At 43.6% G+C, this 17,285-nt stretch overlaps 1 protein-coding gene and 1 long non-coding RNA gene across 5 annotated transcripts in view; one reads left to right on the top strand and one right to left on the bottom strand.

Annotated features, from left to right (window-relative positions):
- Positions 1–1,288: 1,288 nt before the first annotated feature.
- Positions 1,289–17,285, bottom strand: part of LOC113883238 (general transcription factor II-I repeat domain-containing protein 2) — a 46,816-nt gene continuing 30,819 nt past the window's right edge. For 2 of the 4 annotated variants that reach the window (XM_027526780.1, XM_027526783.1), the window contains 7 exons: positions 10,844–10,900; positions 9,328–9,390; positions 8,221–8,298; positions 7,835–7,918; positions 6,166–6,349; positions 5,583–5,611; positions 1,289–3,110 (listed from right to left, as the gene is read on the bottom strand). In XM_027526780.1, the coding sequence (XP_027382581.1) occupies positions 1,507–3,110; positions 5,583–5,611; positions 6,166–6,349; positions 7,835–7,918; positions 8,221–8,298; positions 9,328–9,390; positions 10,844–10,900 (2,099 nt within the window). In that variant the 3' untranslated portion in view covers positions 1,289–1,506. The remainder of the gene's footprint in view (positions 3,111–5,582; positions 5,612–6,165; positions 6,350–7,834; positions 7,919–8,220; positions 8,299–9,327; positions 9,391–10,843; positions 10,901–17,285) is intronic. The other 2 variants (XM_027526784.1, XM_027526782.1) reach the window with 1 other exon arrangement.
- On the top strand, positions 12,878–17,264 carry LOC113883239. The gene is made up of 2 exons (XR_003508593.1): positions 12,878–13,251; positions 16,655–17,264. It is a non-coding gene; the product is annotated as an uncharacterized LOC113883239 (long non-coding RNA).

Here is a 17,285-nt window from a genome sequence, read left to right on the forward strand (position 1 = left end):
TTGGTATCTCTAATTTTCTTGAAAAGATCTCTAGTCTTTCCCATTCCATTGTTTTGCTCTATTTCTTTGCATTGATCTGTATCTATATATATTTTTTTTGAGTTAATAAATTTTTGTTGCTTAGGATGATTTGTTAAAAATTGAAGTATAGTTAATTCACAATGTTGTGTTAGTTTCAGGCGCATCTATATGACAACCCTCCAAGGGAAAAATGCCCCAAAGGAAAAGTGATTTGGTCAGCTGATGAATTGGAGTATGATTGCTAAACTAGATAAAAATATTGCATCAGTGTTCAATTTACTGGAATTGGTAACTAAATCATGGTTATGGCCAAGAATATTCTTCTCCTTAAAAATACTCCCAAAAGTATTTAGAGATAAATAAGGTGTAACTTCCTCTCAAACAGTTCAGAAAAGAACTATGTACATATGTTTATCCACATATACAGATAATGATAAACAAGACACTTATACACACAGGAAGTGTACACACACATGCACACACGCACACGAGAAAGAGAGAGAGGGATGGGGGAAGAGAACAAACAAATGATAAAACAGTATGAAAATCTGTCAAAAGGGAATTAACTGTTCTTCATGCACTTTTTATTTCTTTAACTTTTCTATGCATTTGAAATTCTTTCAAATAAAGGTTTAAAAAAAGCCTCCAAACTTCAACTTAGTCTTTGAAAGCCTATGTTATTTATTTTTGGATTTTCTATTGTATTTTGCTTTTCATCATCATCTGCTTTTGTTTTTACTAATTTTTATTGAAGTATAGTTGCTTTGGGGTTCACAGGTGGCTCAGTGGTAAAGAACCCGCCTGCCATGGCAGGAGATGTGGGTTTGATCCCTGAGTTGGGAAGATCCCCAGGAGAAGGAAATTGCAACTCATTCCAGTATTCTTGCCTGGGAAATCTCATGGATGGAGGAGCCTGGTGGGCTATAGACCGTGGGGTAGGGAAAGAGTCGGACAGGACCCAACCGCTAGACAACAATGATAGTTGCTTTACAAAGGAGTTTCTGTTTTAAGTCCCAAATTTCCGGTTTCTTGGGAAGGCAGAGACACCACAGTATGTGAACACGTTTCTGATTCTCCTTCAATTTGCAAACATATGAAATCACATGGAATACCATGCAGATGACAGGGAGGTAGATGTGTGTGTATGTATAACCCCATCTCTCTCCCCGATTTAAACTTCAGGATGCAGTCCCAGTGCCCGCAGGGGTCAAGCCAGCATGTGAGTGAGTGAAACAGGCCAGGCGTAAGAAGAGTCAACTACTAGAAATACAATAAAACTTTCTTGATTTTTTTTTTTTTTTACTGGGCTATGGGGAAGCACAAAATGTCATACAAACAGGTATGCTAACTGCAAATGATATTTTCGAGTCAAACTGGGAAAAAAAAAAACAGAAATATTTAATAACATGTTTTCGTCTCAAAACCCCTCAGACCTAGAGGATTCTAGGCTTCCAGCCCCTGGGACCATGCGGGAATGTGTTTCTGTCACGTCGAGATGTGGAGTACGGAATCCCACTGGGAGTCCTTCAGCTGGGAGCAGTACTCAGTTTTACTCAGTTTCATAATGGAAAAGAGCTGTTCACAAATGTAGGTGCTCCCAAACATGGACAGGATCTTGGCACAGTGGATCTTGTACTTGGGGTAACTGCCCCAGAGGTGTTTATAGAATTCCGGTATTCCAACCTTGTCGTATTTGGTTTTCAGGACCGTGTTGCACTGCAGATCAATCACCTCCATCTGCAGGGCTTCCTGGACGCTCTCGATCTTCATGGAGAAAGGGGAGCTGAACAGGGTCAGTTCACTTTCGTAGAGTTTGAAGTCGGACAGCCTTTTCTGGAACTCCGTCTTCAGCTCCACGATTTTGGGAATGTAGTTCAGGCCGTCGCTTTCGTTCCTGGAAACTGATTTCAGGGTGGGAAAGTGGGCCAGGTTATTCCTGGCCAGATGAGTCTCCCAGAGGCACAGTTTGGCCAAGAAGGCCCGAATCAAGTCGTACATCTGCGTCACAATTTGGGAATGCCCTTGCAGGGAGATGTTTAACGTGTTCAGGTGCATGGTCATGTCCACCAGGAAGGCCAAGTCTTTGATCCAATCTTGAGAGCTCAGCTGAGGCAGGGGCTTGCCTCTGGAGGACATGAAGGAGTCAATCTCTTCCAAGGATTCAAAGAACCTCTTCAGCACCAGCCCACGGCTGAGCCACTTAATCTCCGTATAGTACAGAAGGCTGCCGTATTGGCAGTCCAGCTCATAGAGCAAAGTGGTGAACTCGCTGTGGTTCAGTCCGCGGGAGCAGATCCAGTTCACGGCGTTAACTACCACACTCATGATGTGGTCCATCTTTAACTTCTGAGCACAGAGTGATTCCGGGTGGATTATGCAGCACACGGACTTCAGATCGGAGCCCTTGCACACCATCGCCACCTTGGACTTGAGTTTTGTGACCAGCCCATCGTTGGCGTCTACCATGGCAGGGGTGCCGGTGGAGGCCACGCTGACTAGTTTCGACCAGTCGATATTAAACTTTTTCAGACTTTTCTCAACACGCAAAAAGATCTCGTTTCCAGACTTCGTACCTGTCATGGGCACCGTATCTAAAAGTTCTTCTGACACATCAAAATTCTCATCAACTCCCCGGATGAAGATGGCCAACTGGGTGGTGTTGTTTATATCTGTGATCTCGTCGATGGCAATGGAATAAGCCACAAAAGATCTGATTTTTTCACGTAACTTCTCCCACAGGTTCCCAGCCACGTCTTCCACGGGCTGGACGGCAGCATTTTCCCTTGGATTCACCTTGGCAAACACTTGTTTTTGCTCGGGACACACGGTGTCTGATGACCCTAAGAGATACTTTCTGAGTCCTTCCTTTAGCTCCTGGAGCTTCTCATCACGCATCTTCTCGGTGTACTGGTCATAGTGCTTGCTGTGGTTGGTTTGATAATGGCGTCTCAGGTTATATTCTTTGGATACCGACATGCTCTGTTTGCATATTAAACAGGTAGGGATATTCTGCACTTCCACGAAGAAATAAGCTCTCTCCCACTTTTCTTGAAATACACGGCCCTCTTGATCTATCTTCCTTTTTCCCACTTTTGATAGAGACATGGAGACAAGAAAGAGTTCACTTTTCTCTTGACTGTTAGAAAAACATCAGCAAAAGCATGATGACAAATGCAGGGGATAAGGTGGCTGGGGGGCGTGGGTTAACTGGAGAGTAACCCAGCTCTGCAGAGGTGGGGGGTGGGGCTGGGGACACTCAGGGCCAGCAAACTATTGCCAAGGGAGCGTGGCCCCACGCTGGCTGGATCTTCAGATTTCTAAAGAAAACCTGGAAATGAATTTTTATGAAAAAGCCCCTGGTTTTTCCGTATCAGCCACTGATTCCCTTTTTTAAAAGGTTGATGAGTCAAGTGAAAGACGTCTTTGGTGAGGGTCAGTAAGTGGCTATGTTTGTTCCACCTGGTTTAAATGAGAATGATTTGAGATTGTATCTGCATTTTAACATATCGGGCTTCCCTGATGATTCAGCAGGTAAAGAATCTGCTTGCAATGCAGGAGACACAGAAGACTCAAGTTCGATCCCTGGGTCGGGAAGATCCCCTGGAGGAGGAAATGGCAGCCTACTCCAGCATTCTTGCCTGAAAAATCCCACAGACAGAGGAGCCTAGTGGGCTACAGTCCAAAGAGTTGGACATAATTTTTTTTCAATGGCTTTTCAAGAGAATTTTGAAATAACAGAGAAGGGGATGAGCACAGAAGGCATATGATTTACCTGCTATGAGTCCCAAAAGACACTGGGGACAGCCACAGACCCTCACAGAACTTACATGGTTTCAGTGTAAAGAAATGGGCCACAATGTACGTGAGCTTTGCTTCAAGAGAACACGGGTATGAAAATTCACTTTAAGGAAATGCAGACAGAGACAGTCAGTTCAGTAGTTGCCTGAGACTGGGGGTGGGGATGGGAAATGACTAGAAATGGGCAGGAGGAATCTTTGGGGGATGATGGAAATGTTCTAAGATTAGATTATGGTGACAGTTGCACAACTCTGTAACTTTACTGAGAAAAATCACTAGACTGTGTACAGTTTGCACAAGTGAATGTTATGGTATGTAAATTATGCCACAATAAAGCTCTTAAAAAGGTACAAAGCTATTTAGCAACCAGATGAATTTAGGAATAATAACTGTGCATTTCAAGAGAAGAGTTTTGCTTCCAAAAATTAAAAAAAAAATTTTTTTTTTGAGATGGACCATTTTTAAAGTCTTTATTGAATTTGTTACAAGATTACTTCTGTTTTAGGTTTTGACTTTTTTGGCCCTGAGGCATGTGGGATATCTTAGCTCCCTGACTAGGGATCGAACCTGCACCCCCGGCCCTGGAGGTGAAATTTAAATCACTGGATTTCCAAGGAAGTTCAGAGCTTCCAAAATTTAAGTGAGGAGGTTCTCTAGTGATTCAAACTTTTGGAACCATCTCTGCATTTTCTGCTTTTTTTTTTCTTTCTAGAGACACCTTATTTTTTAAAATTTACATTGAAACAGAGTTGACTTACAATGCTGTTGTGTTAGTTTCAGGTATTATATACATATGTTCTTTTTTAGACTCTTTTCCATTATAGGTTAATGCAAGATGGGTATAATTCCCTGTGCTATACAGCAGGTCTTTGACAGTTACATTGTCTGCTTTAATATCCAACAGGATTCTGACTTGCTTGCAAGGATTCTAGGGGAGACGTGAAAAATATCTGGACTTCCCCAGTGGTCTAGTGCTTAAGATGAGCCTCTATTGCATGAGGCGTGGGTTCGATCCCTGACTGGGGAACTAAGATCCCACATACCGAGTGGTGTGGCCAAAAAAAAAAAAGTTTTAAATTAAAGTGAAATTTAACAAGCAGAAAGGCTGGAACATCGCTCCATCAGAACAGAAGTCAGCCTCGGCACTGGCTGGAGCGGGTTCTGGGAGCCCTGCTGTGCCAGGCAGGAGCCCTGCTGGTTCTGAACCGTGGGGAGGTCAGTGGTTAGAGATTCTGGAGGCGGGGCTGCGGTGGCCAGGCAGGTACTATTTACCAACTAAGGTGGAGCAGCAATAGTTCAGTATTATGAGCACCTTCCTCCACCATAAAGGACTCTTGAATAAGAGTGTGGTGTGCTATCACACAGAGCAAGCTCCACCAAACTAATATGAGAAAAAAATGGCCTGGCTAAGAAAACACAAGCAACAGAATTAAAGCGCTTTATAAGAAGCAGAAAAAATGAACATAGAGAGCGACATGTTTTGGGACTTGTTGCTGGTGGTCCAATGGCTAGGATTCCAAGCTCCCAATGCAGAGGGCCCCGAGTTCGATCCCTGGTCGGGGAACTAGGTCCCACGTGCTGTAACTAAAGATCCTGCATGCCACAGCTAAGAACCAGAGCAGCTAAATAAATAAGTAAAAAGTGGCATGCTTTGCTCTGAGACTCAAGGCTCAGGAAGGAAGGACCCCATGGTGAGTGCCCCGAAGACAGCTCACACCTCACATCGAGGGCTGGAACCATCTTCTCTCCCCCGGAATACTCACCATTGCTGAGCTCAAGACCTGGAAGTGGTCTGAAGAGAAAAAGAGACATTGGTGAGTGCAACAAAGGGCACTTTTCCTGTCTTGTCCATTTAGTTCTATTTGACAAACTTTTGTGACATCAGCTACGGGCTAAAGTAAGACTGGTTGCCCAACGATTACCAAGAAATGGGCGCTAAAACACACAGCTCCCAGAAGCAGAAGCCGATGAACTGGGACTTCCCTGGTGGTCCAGTGGTTAAGAGTTTGAGCTCCCAATGCAGGGGGCCAGGGTTTGAGTCCTAGTCAGGGAAGTAGAGCCCGTATGCTGAAACTAAGAGTTCCCGCCTGCTGCAATGAGGATCCCGCATGCCGCAACTAAGACCCAGAGCAGTCAAATAAATAAATTAAAATAAATGTTTTTTTTTAAAGGAACACCATGAGCTGAGTATGAGGGGCAGTATCACACAGCACTTGACTGACTTGACCGCTGGGACCCACCGCCCACCTTCTGGGGTAAGAATCCTGGTGCCCCCCCGACTTGTCCACCTTGAGGAAGTTAGATCTGCAGCTCATTCTCCTGACCTGGCAGGGAACCCTCATGTACCTGATGACTGTGAATTTGATCAAGTCTGCGGCATCCAGGATTCTTCTCATGGAGCTGATTTCTAGGTAGCCGGGGGCTTTGAAGACCACCCCCGGGGGCATGCCGTCGATCACCACGCAGCCAGGGTTGAAGGTGATCTTCCGGTAGGGAACTTTCACAGGGAAGTCCACTCCAATGGCTTCACCTGCGGTGAGACGAGCATAAAGCCAGTTCAATTTGTTACTTGCTTCTCCCAAACCGAGCTTTATCTTTAAGGTCAAGCTTTCAAAATTATTCACGTCAAGTGATAACAATGGTGATCAGCCATTATTTTATTTTCCAGGTGTGCTAGGATGCAAGAATGATTTTAGTGATTTTGGAAATTGGGAATGGGTAGGATAGCAGACTCGGTTTTACTATGCATGAAATAGGGATTGTCCACCTAAAAAGGTTTTCTGAGGATTAAATGATTCATCACATGTCAAACGCTAAAAACAATACTCAGCCATGGGAAGAAGTTGGTAAGTCAAAGATAGCTATGGTAGTTATTTTTTAAATTGAGATAAAATTGATATATAACATTATATTAGTTTTGGGCATAGAACATAATGATTTGATAAAGATAGCTTTTTAAAACAATTTTTTATTGAAGTATAGTCAATTTATAATGTGTTAATTTCTGTTGTACAGCAGAGTGATTCAGTTATATATATATATATAACACACACACATTTTCTTTTTAAAATATTCTTTTCCACTATGGTTTATCTTAGGATATTGACTTTATTTTTCTTTGCTATACAGTGTGACCTTGCTGTTTATCCATTCTATTTATAAACGCTTACATCTGCTAACCCCAGCTTCCCACTCCATCCCTCCCCCAACCTCCTCCTCCTTGGCAACCACCAGAGTGTTCTCTACGTCCATGATTCTGTTTCAGAGATAGGCTCACTTGTGTCCTATTTGAGATTCCACAGGAGGTGATATCATATAGTATTTGTCTTTCTCTTTATGACTTACTTCACTTGGCGTGACAATCTCTAGTTGCATCCATGTTGCTGCAAATGGCATTATTTCATTTTTTTTGTGTGTCTGAGCAGCATCCCATCAAACAGAGGTACTAGGTCTTCTTTATCCATTCATCTGTCGATGGACGTTTAGACCGTTTCCATGTCTTGGCTATTGTGAGTACTGCTGCTATGAACATAGGGGTGCTCGTATCTTTTTGAATTATAGTTTTGTCTGGATATATGCCAGGAAATGGAATTGCCGGATCATATGGTAGTTCTATGTTTAGTTTTCTAAGGAATCCCTATATTGTCCCCCACAGTGGCTGCACCAACTTATTCCCACCAACAATGTAGAAGGGTTCTCTTTTCTCCACAGCCTCTCCAGCATTTATCATTTGCAGATTTTTAAAATATGGCCATTCTGACTGGTGTGAGGTGGTACCTCATTGTGATTTTGAGTTGCATATCTCTAATAATAACGTTGAGCATCTCTTCATGTGCCTATTGGCCAAAAGATAGCTATTATTACTATTATGTAATTAGTGTTTCTGTGTAAAATACACCCTAATTTTGATCACAGCTCCTTAAGAGAAAGATCAATTTCTTAAAGTAATTAATTAGAAAGAAATATTTCAAATATATATTCAAAACTCTGAATATGCAACAATATAAAAACGTACCAAATTTTCGGCTAAAAAGGTCATTGACTTGCTCTCTTAGTTGTTTTATTTTTTCAAGGCTTGATAATCTTTCCTTCTCATTGTCTAAAAAAATTAAAAAAAAAGTTTATTTATGTATTTGCCCCCGACCCCAAAAGGCCATTGGAGAAAACCCCCATTAGCTCACAAGAAAGTACTTTACCTGGCTTATCAATTTACGTTTAGCAAAAAGTAAGCATTTTGTAAATTTGTAAATTTAAGGCATTAGAGATGTCTGTCCTTAGTTGACAGGGTGAACTTAGCAAAGAAATAGCTCCGAGAGGTTAACCCATGTCACAAAACAGTTAAAATACAATAAAATGAAAAACACAGTCTAAATTTTGACAAAATCAGATAGAATTCTATACCTGGGACTGTCACCTGAACGATGTTAAGGTCTTCAACACCTGCTGCAGAATTTGTAATATTGGGTGAACTGGTGTTTCCTTAAACAGAAATTGAAATTCAGAACTTATAGAAAATTAGACGACTTCTGCTCTAAAACTATCAAACTGCCATTCTGATTAGAAGGCCCGAGGAGGGAATTCCCGGTGACCTAGTGATTGTGACTTGGGGCTTTCACCTCCAAGGGCCCGGGTTCAGTGCCGGATGGGGAACTAAGATTCTGCAAGCAGCCCAATGTGGCCAAAAAAAAAAAAAAAAGGCCAGACTAAATTTTTAAAACTCCAGAGAATATTTAGCTGTGGAATAACAAGCTGGCTTGGCATTAATTGATGTTTGAGTCTCTGCAGTTTAATCTCTGTGTCAAAGGGGAAAGGGCTCCATGGCTTTTACTTAGTTTGTAGCCCCTGATACCTCACAGTCAGTCTAAATTGATTTAAAAAGAAGACTGTTTAAAAATACATTTCCCGGGACTTCCCTAGTGGTCCAGTGGTTAAGACCCCAAGCTCCCAACGCAGGGGGCACAGGTTCATTCCCTGCTTGAGGAATTAAGATCCTGCATGCCACTTGGCCAAAGGAAAAGAAAAAAAAATCCCTTTATTGTTATTCTCAATTAAGGAGGGGTGAAGAAAGGAAGACATATGAGTGCATACAAGAGAGCACTTAAGAAGCAGACGACCCATGAGAAATGATGAAACAAGACAGTCAAGGAAAAGCTCAGATGGGGTTAAATAGTAAAAGCGCAGCTGATATTATCACGGTCTGGTCAAATGACAGACACTACGCTCCCTTAAGTTCTACGTGAGAAATGAAATGAGCCCGTCTAGTCCTTTCTGAGGGACTCGGAGCTCAGTCCCTGTGTTCTGTGAACGATTAACTACTTGGATATCTGAGATTCTACGTCGGAGAGCAAGACCTCAGAAGGACATGAGGAGCCACCCCACCCTGCTCCTCCCTGCCCTGGTCACACACACACACACATCGATTTCACTCTTTTCCCCGGAGCAGTCTTTTGAGGCAAAAGGAACGCTATACTTAGCAGTGCAAATTCGGCAAGGTTTTTGGCAACCAACCTTCAATTTTCACCTCAGCTTCAGGGTCCTCACTCGTTTCTGAAGGGACAAGTTGAGTAGAATCTTGAAAAAAAAATTTTCTAAAATGACATTCATTGTTACATATGCTCATGTTCTAATATTTTACTGCTTCTCTATCCCCAAAGTCGCTTATCCTGGCATTTTAAATGCATTCCATATTTAATAAACAGAGGTATAAACACAAAGGTAATTTTAATTTTAAAAGGGATAACAGAGTAATAAAAGTTTGCCTTAACTTACAGGGGATAAGGGGAGATAAGAAACTTTCAGGGAGCAAATGATACGAAGTTACCCACAGTAAGGGACACAGAATATTCTTCTCTTTGAGCTAATGGAATTCACTGGCAACAGTGTTTTCTGGTTGTTGTTGGGAATTACTGAGATTTTTCGAAAGCTATTTGCTCCTCTCTTATCCTGCCAGCAGCCCCCAGGTGATTCAAGGTCTATCATTACTTGGACTCATAATTGAGTTTTCTGCTGGATAAGAATTGTGACACGTACATCAAGCTGGCGTCACCGGACTCAATGGAAATGAGTCTGTGCAAGCTCCAGGAGATGGTGAAGGACAGGGAAGCCTGGATGCTGCAGTTCACGGGGTTGCAAAGAGCTGGACACAACTGAGCGACCGAACAACAGCAACAACATACACGTTCTACATACAGACAAGAGCCTGGCTAGATTATCTCACCTGACGGGCTCATTTTAGAAAGATCTGTCAGTTGTTACATTAATCAATTGTTAGTAAAAGAAGAAAAGACTAGAACACAAGACTGTTTTGATTTTGTACTGTCGTCGTATGAGATGCAACCTTTAGGGAAAAATGGCTGAAGGCACATTGGGCTGCGTGTGCTGTTCTTGCAGCTTCTTCTGAATCTATTGTTCAGTTGCTAAGCTGTGTCTGACTCTTTGCGACCCCATGGACTATAGTCCACAGGGCACCTCTGTCCATGGCATTTCCCAGGCAAGAATATTGGAGTGGGTTACCATTTCCTTCTCCAGGGGATCTTCCCGACCCGGGGATCGACTATAACTCCTTTAAAATAAAAAGGTTTCAGGGAGTTTTCTGGTGGCCTAGGAGTTAGGCCTGGGCTTTCTGGGCTTTCACTACCATGGTGTGGGTTTTAATCCCTGCCTAGGGAATTGAAATCTGGTAGGCCGTGTGGTTTGGTCAATAAAGAAAGAATAAAGGGACTGGCATAAAATAGAAAGCTTTTAAAAATCAAACAAGGGGCTCCCCTGGCAGTCCAGTGGTTCAGACTTCATCCTCCAGAGCAGGGGGTTTGGGTTTGATCTCTGGTCGGGGAGCTGAGATCCCACAAGCCTCGGGGCCAAAAAACCAAAACATAAAACAGAAGCAGTATTGTAACGAATTCAATAAAGACTTTTAAAAAATGGTTCATATCAAAATAGTCTTTTAAGAAAAAGTTTATTCTCTGCAAAATACTGTAAACTAAAAAAAAAAAGAGAGAGAGAGAGAATGCCTCAATTTTCTAACCTTCCATTGGTAATTCCGTTTCTATTACTTCAGTGCCTGCAGAAGAATGACGGCTCTCTGAAAGGAAAGCAAACAATATATTAAAAAGGCAGAAACACATATTTTAAAAAAGACATCATTTGAAACTAAGGCAAAGAATTCAAGACCCACAAAGGAATACCCACGAAATATTTATAGACTCCTTGAAATAGAATTCATACAAATGATCCTTTCTTTATGCTTTTTTTCCCCTTAACCTATGCTTTGGAAAAACTTAAAACATAGAAAAGCAGAGAGAAGGCAAAATGAGGCCATTTGTCCATCCTCCAGCATCAAGTCATCGACTCAGGTCATTCTATCTGTGCCCCAACCACCACCCCCCCGGCTGCTGTTGTTTAGTCACTCAGTCGTGTCAGATCTTTGCAACCCCATGGACTGCAGCACACCAGCCTTCCCTGTCTTTCAGTCTCCCTGAGTTTGCTCAAACTCATGTCTCTCGAGTCGGTGATGCCATCCAACCATCTCATCCTCTGTCGTCCCCTTCTCCTGCCATCAGTCTTTCCCAGCATCAGGGTCTTTTCCAATGTGTCGGCTCTTCACGTCAGGTGGCCAAAGTATTGGAGCTTCAGCTTCAGCATCAGTCCTTCCATGAATATTCAGGGTTGGTTGCCTTTAAGATGGACTGGTTTGATCTCCTTGCAGTCCAAGGGACCCTCAAGAGTCTTCTCGCACCACAGTTTGAAAGCATCAATTGTTTGAAGCTCAGCCTTCTTTAGGATCCAACCCTCACGACCACTGGAAGAACTGTGCCTTTGAGTATACGAACTTTGTGGGCAAAGAAAAGTAAGTACCCCCATTGGTAGTTCACTGTGAATCTCGGAATGCAGTGTGCAAATGCCTACACTGGAGGAGTCCATCTCTCTTCTGTTAGCGACACCGTATTGCGACGACCCACACAACGAACAATTAGCATCATCATCTCATATCTAGTCAGTGTTCCAAGTTTCCTCAATTCTCATACCTGTCTTTGAAAAAAAAAAGACACATACTTTATACTGGAAGTAGTTTTAAACTTACGGGAAAGTTGCAAAAATAAAATAGTACAAAAAAGATCCATCTACCCTTTACTCAGATAGCAAAATGCTAATAATTTACCGTTTGTGATCTTTGTCTTTCCCGATCTCTGGCTCCAGATAGAGACACACATCTGGATTTCTTTTTTGATCTTGCCTAATTGCTCTGCTTAGGACCTTCAATACAGTGTTGAAAAGAAGTGGCAAGAACAGACATGTTTTTTTTTTTTTTTTAATTAATCATTATTTTTCACTGTGCTGGGTCTTTGTCGCTTCGTGCAGGCTTTCTCTCGCTGCAGAGAGAGGGGCTACTCTTCCTTGCTGTGCGCGGGCTTTTCACTGCGGTGGTTTCTCTCGTTGTGGAACACAGGGCCCAGGTGCAGGGGCTTCAGTAGTTGTGGTGCGCGAGCTTAGCTGCCCCGCAGCACGTGGGACCTTTCTGAGTCAGACGTCGAACCCATGTCCCCTGCATTGGCAGACATATTCTTAACCAATGGGCCACCAAAGAAGTCCCTGACATACTTGTCTTGTTCCTGGTCTTAGGGGGAAAGTCTTCAATCTTTAAGTATGACATGATCTATATAAGTTTTTAAATAGACGCTTTTAATTATGTTGAAAAAGTTCCCTTCGGTTCCTAGTTTCTTGAGCGTTTTTTTAAAATCATGAAAGGTATTAGATTTTGTCAAATGCCTTTTTCCTACATCTACGAGGACAATCATGTGGGTTTTGTCCTTTATTCATTATGTTGCTCTTCTGTTGACTGATTTCCATAAGTTGAGCTAATCTTGCCTTCCTAGGAGCAATCACTATATGGTCACTGTGTGGTCAGGCCATTCAAGATGGCTGTTCTCTTGCTCTTAGTACATCTCCCCACTCAACCAGACCCTGCTTCACCCACAGGACTACCTCCATCCTCTTGCTGCCGCTAAGTCACTTCAGTCGTGTCCGACTCTGTGCGACCCCATAGACGGCAGCCCACCAGGCTCCCCCGTCCCTGGGATTCTCCAGGCAAGAACACTGGAGTGGGTTGCCATTTCCTTCTCCATCCTCTTAATTGGGGCTTAATTAGTAACTACCTACCTCGCTTGCCCCCTACCCCAACTGTTGGTTTCCCCGGTAACCGAAGAGCCAATCTGACGTCAGTTCCTCCCTATAAATGAAAGCCTCCTCCTCCGAGTTAGCGAAGGTTGCTGTCACTTCTTGTCTGCTGTTTGCTGCACAAAGTGCGTGTTGCTCCAGGACTTTGCTTCAGATGTGTAAGATCCCTTATCCAATAAGCCACTGATGTCTTTGTCGCTGGGCTTTTTCTTTGTTCTCAAGGTTTGCAGGCCTGAGGCGGAGGTACATACCCAACAGGTATGGATGTATAAACTTATGACTGTTTTATTGAGGATTTTTGTTTATCTGTTAATAAGCGATATTGTTTTGTAGTTTCCTTGTGCTGTTTGGTCTGGTTTTTGTATCAGGGTGATACTGGCTTAACAGAATGAGTTGAGAAGTATTCCCTCCTCTGTTTTCTGTAAGAGTTTTTGAAGTTGTGGTGTTCATTCTTTAAACATTTGGTAGAATTCACCAGTGAAGTCACCTGATCCTGGGCTTTTGTTTGTAGGAAGCTTTTCAACGACTATTCAAAATTCTTGTTATGTGACTGTTCAAAATTTGTGTTTTATCTTTAGTCAGTTTCAGTAATTTGTCCATTTCATTTAGGTGACTCAACTTGTTGGCATACAATTGTTTACTATTTGTGATAGGCAGATGACCCCCCCCCCCTTGCAAAAAAAAAAGATATCCAAAACCTGTGAATTTTTATGTTACATGGCAAGGGGAAGATAGGATTAGGTGTCCTCATTGATAACCTTCAGAAAAGATTATCCTGCATTATCCAGCTGGGCTCTGTGTAATCAATGTTCAGAGTATTTCAATGTGGAAAAGGAAGGCAGAAAGATCAGTGTTGCAGTGATGTATTTTGGGAAAGGCTACATTAATTTCTTGACCTTGGACCTCTTGTTCTTGGGCTCCTTGACCTTGACCTTGTTCCCTTGTCCTGGAAGCCTTTCCCCCCACATCACGCCACGTCGGCCGGGAAGAGGCCAGAATGGTAGTGGTGCTCTGACATCCATCCACATCAAGGCAGCCTGGGTGCAGTACAGCTCAGCAAAGCTTACACAGGGCGTTCTTCATTTCCGGGAAGAGATGGGTCCCTGCAGACCTAAAAGACCTACGGGACGTCCATGGGCTTCACGTGGGCCAGGATACTATATGAACCTGTGTAGACGTTGTGTCGGGGGTCTTCTGAGAGATCTGTGTTACAGATGGATCATGAGGTCCTGGTGTGTGTGTGGGGTAGCTTCTGAGCACTTGTGGGGCCATGGCTGACTTCACTGGGGGCTCCCTAGGGGCCAGTCGCCATTCTGAGCAGGTCACATTGATGGTCTTTTTGGATTTAAAACTATCTCCCTTACTTAAAGGAGACAGAAAGATATCAATACTTCAGCATGTATTTAACCTAAGTGGTTATAAAAACATTCAGTGCTATGGAATATTGTCCATGATGTCAGGCAATCTGGAGCTTTTTTGGTATCAAGAAGGAAGCTGTTCTACAAAGATGTCTTGAATGGTTCTGTCATTTTCAAGCCAAGTGGAAGAAAGACTATAAAGTCATACATTTAATGTAAATATTTCTCTTCAAACAATGTACTTCTTTCTGAAAAGTTAAAATAGAGTGATTGCAGGTGCATCTAATTTATTTATTTCACTGATGCCTTTCAGAGCAGAATCAGTAAGTATCCTATCCCTGATTGTACACAATTTGATCATTTAAGTTCAAAAATACATTCTTGGGAGTTAAGAATTTGTTTCTAAATGACTATTGTTTCGAACAACAGTCATTTAGAAACAAATGTTACACTGATTCTTCATACTGAATTCAGCAAGCACATCTGAATGTCCAGGATGTAGAAAGTCCCGGGCTTGGGACTCCAGGGCGGGAGTAAGATGCTATGTTTCCCGCCACTAGCTGAGGGAGTCCTCGGTAAAAGCATAAATATAGGACTTCCCTGGCGGTCCAGGGGTTAAGACTCCACCCGTCCAATGTGGGCGGGCATGGCTTCGATCCCTGGTTGGGGCACTAAGATGGCACATGCTGTTTGGTGTGCCCCAAAAAAAAAAAAAAAGGCAAAAATAGAACACAGCAGGTCACACTAAATGCTGGAAGCTCCTGCAGGAGTTGAGGTTCTGACTGTGCCCAGAAAGAAGGGGGACGCTCCTCAGAAGTCTGCAGGATAGGAAGGAGAGCCACAGCGAGGGATCAGCTTATATAAAAGCCCCGTGGAAGGGGGACTCGGGGCCATGTACAAGGAACCACAGACAGAGCACGTGTCTGAAGAACGGAGGGAGGGTGATGGTGGGGGAGGCAGATGACACAGGAGGGAACACCAGAAAGAGCAGCAGGGGTACTTTCCTGGCGGTCAAGTGGTTAAGATTCTGAGCTTCCGCTGCCTGGGGCACAGATGTGATCCCTGGTCTGCTCACAATCCGCCTGCAATGCAGGAGACCCTAGTTCAATTCCTGGGTTGGGAAGATCTGCTGGAGAAGGGATAGGCTACCCACTCTAGTATTCTTGGGTTTCCCTTGTGGCTCAGCTGGTAAAGAATCTGCCCGCAATGTGTAAGACCTGGGTTTGATCCCTGGGTTGGGAAGATCCCCTGCTGAAGGGAACGGCTACCCACTCCAGTATTCTGGCTTGGAGAATTCAATGGACTGTGTAGTCCATGGGATCTGAGCAATTTTCACCTCTAGGGCTTCTCTGGTGGCTCAGGTAGAGTCTGCCTGCAGTGCAGGAGACCCAGGTTCAATCCCTGGTTTGGGAAGATCTCCTGGAGAAGGAAATGACAATCCACTCCAATATTCTTGCTTGGAAAATCCCATGGATGGAGGAGCCTGGCAGGCTACAGTTCATGGGGTTGCAAAGAGTCGGACATAACCGAGCTACTTCACTCTCTCTCTCTCAGGGAGCTAAGATCCTGCATGCCTCATGGGGTAGCCAAAAAAGAAAAGGAACAGTAGGAACATGGAAGGAAACTGGGACTTTACAGGTGATACGGAGCCACAGACAATGTGAATGGGGGAGAGACGTGAACAGATCCCAGCTTTCAAAGAATACACAATTGGGGTGGGTCAGGATGTATGGGCGGACAAGGAGATGGCACCCACTCCAGTACTCTTGCCTGGAAAATCCCATGGATGAAGGAGCCTGGTAGGCTGCAGTCCATGGGGTTGCTAAGAGTCGGACACGACTGAGCGACTTCACTTTCACTTTCATGCATTGGAGAAGGAAATGGCACCCCACTCCAGTGTTCTTGCCTGGAGAATCCCAGGGACGGGGGAGCCTGGTGGGCTGCCGTCTATGGGGTCACACAGAGTCGGACACAACTGAAGTGACTTAGCAGCAGCAGCAGGATGTATGGGATGGGCTGAGAAGAGATCCTCTGCCCCTCTGCCCAGATGTAAGGAGACTGGTCGTGGGGCACAGGGCAGGAGGGGGCAGAAGAGGGTGGGTGGGGTTGGCCCACGACAGAGCAATTACAACAGAACTTCCGTTGGTCTCTGCCTTTTAGATCTTTTGGAAAAGGTGTTTTTAGTAAAACTTACAGAGCTAAGTAATGCTGCAGGAAAATTCCAAAGTTTATGATTTTGTAGGAAACATTTTCAATCTGATAATGTCTGAGGAAGTAATTGCAAATCGTCCTACACTCTGCAGTGGAGCTGGAAGATGGAGAAAGGACTGGAACACTGTGCAGTTGTCATAGCAGTAAGACGGTATCCTGTCACCATGAGGGCCCCAGCTGACCATCAACCATCATCAGCCGGGGGCTGGCAGGATTCTTTGCGTGGAGAACAGAGCCACCCGACCGCACAGACCACCCCACCTGCACCGCCTTTGGAATGCTTGTGCATTTGATAACAACCATCTTCTTCCTGTTGAATTTATATGCTGGCAGGGAACTCATATGCTGCCTTTCTAGTAAAAAAAAAGGCACTTGAGTTTCTTAACTCTGTCTCCATCTCTTTTATCTTAATATCTTCTCAGCAACTCAGACTGGACAGAAGCAGCTTAAGAGGGGAATATTTTAGAACACACAAAACAATACTTAATAGACAAACTCAAGTAAAAGGCAGCCTGAAATACCTTTACAGTCACGTATGCCCAGAATCATATGGATTCAGGCTACGTATTAATACAATCCATTTTATGACTGTGAAATTGTTCACCTTAATGTCACTGTGCTAGATTCTACATAAATATACATGGATCTTTATGACTCTTTGCTTATTTGTTCAGATGAGCACTAATTAAAAGTTTCCATCACAGACAACTTTTAGAGAAGAAA

The sequence above is a fragment of the Bos indicus x Bos taurus genome, chromosome 25 (genome assembly GCF_003369695.1).
Source record: "Bos indicus x Bos taurus breed Angus x Brahman F1 hybrid chromosome 25, Bos_hybrid_MaternalHap_v2.0, whole genome shotgun sequence".
Taxonomy (NCBI): Eukaryota; Metazoa; Chordata; class Mammalia; order Artiodactyla; family Bovidae; genus Bos; species Bos indicus x Bos taurus.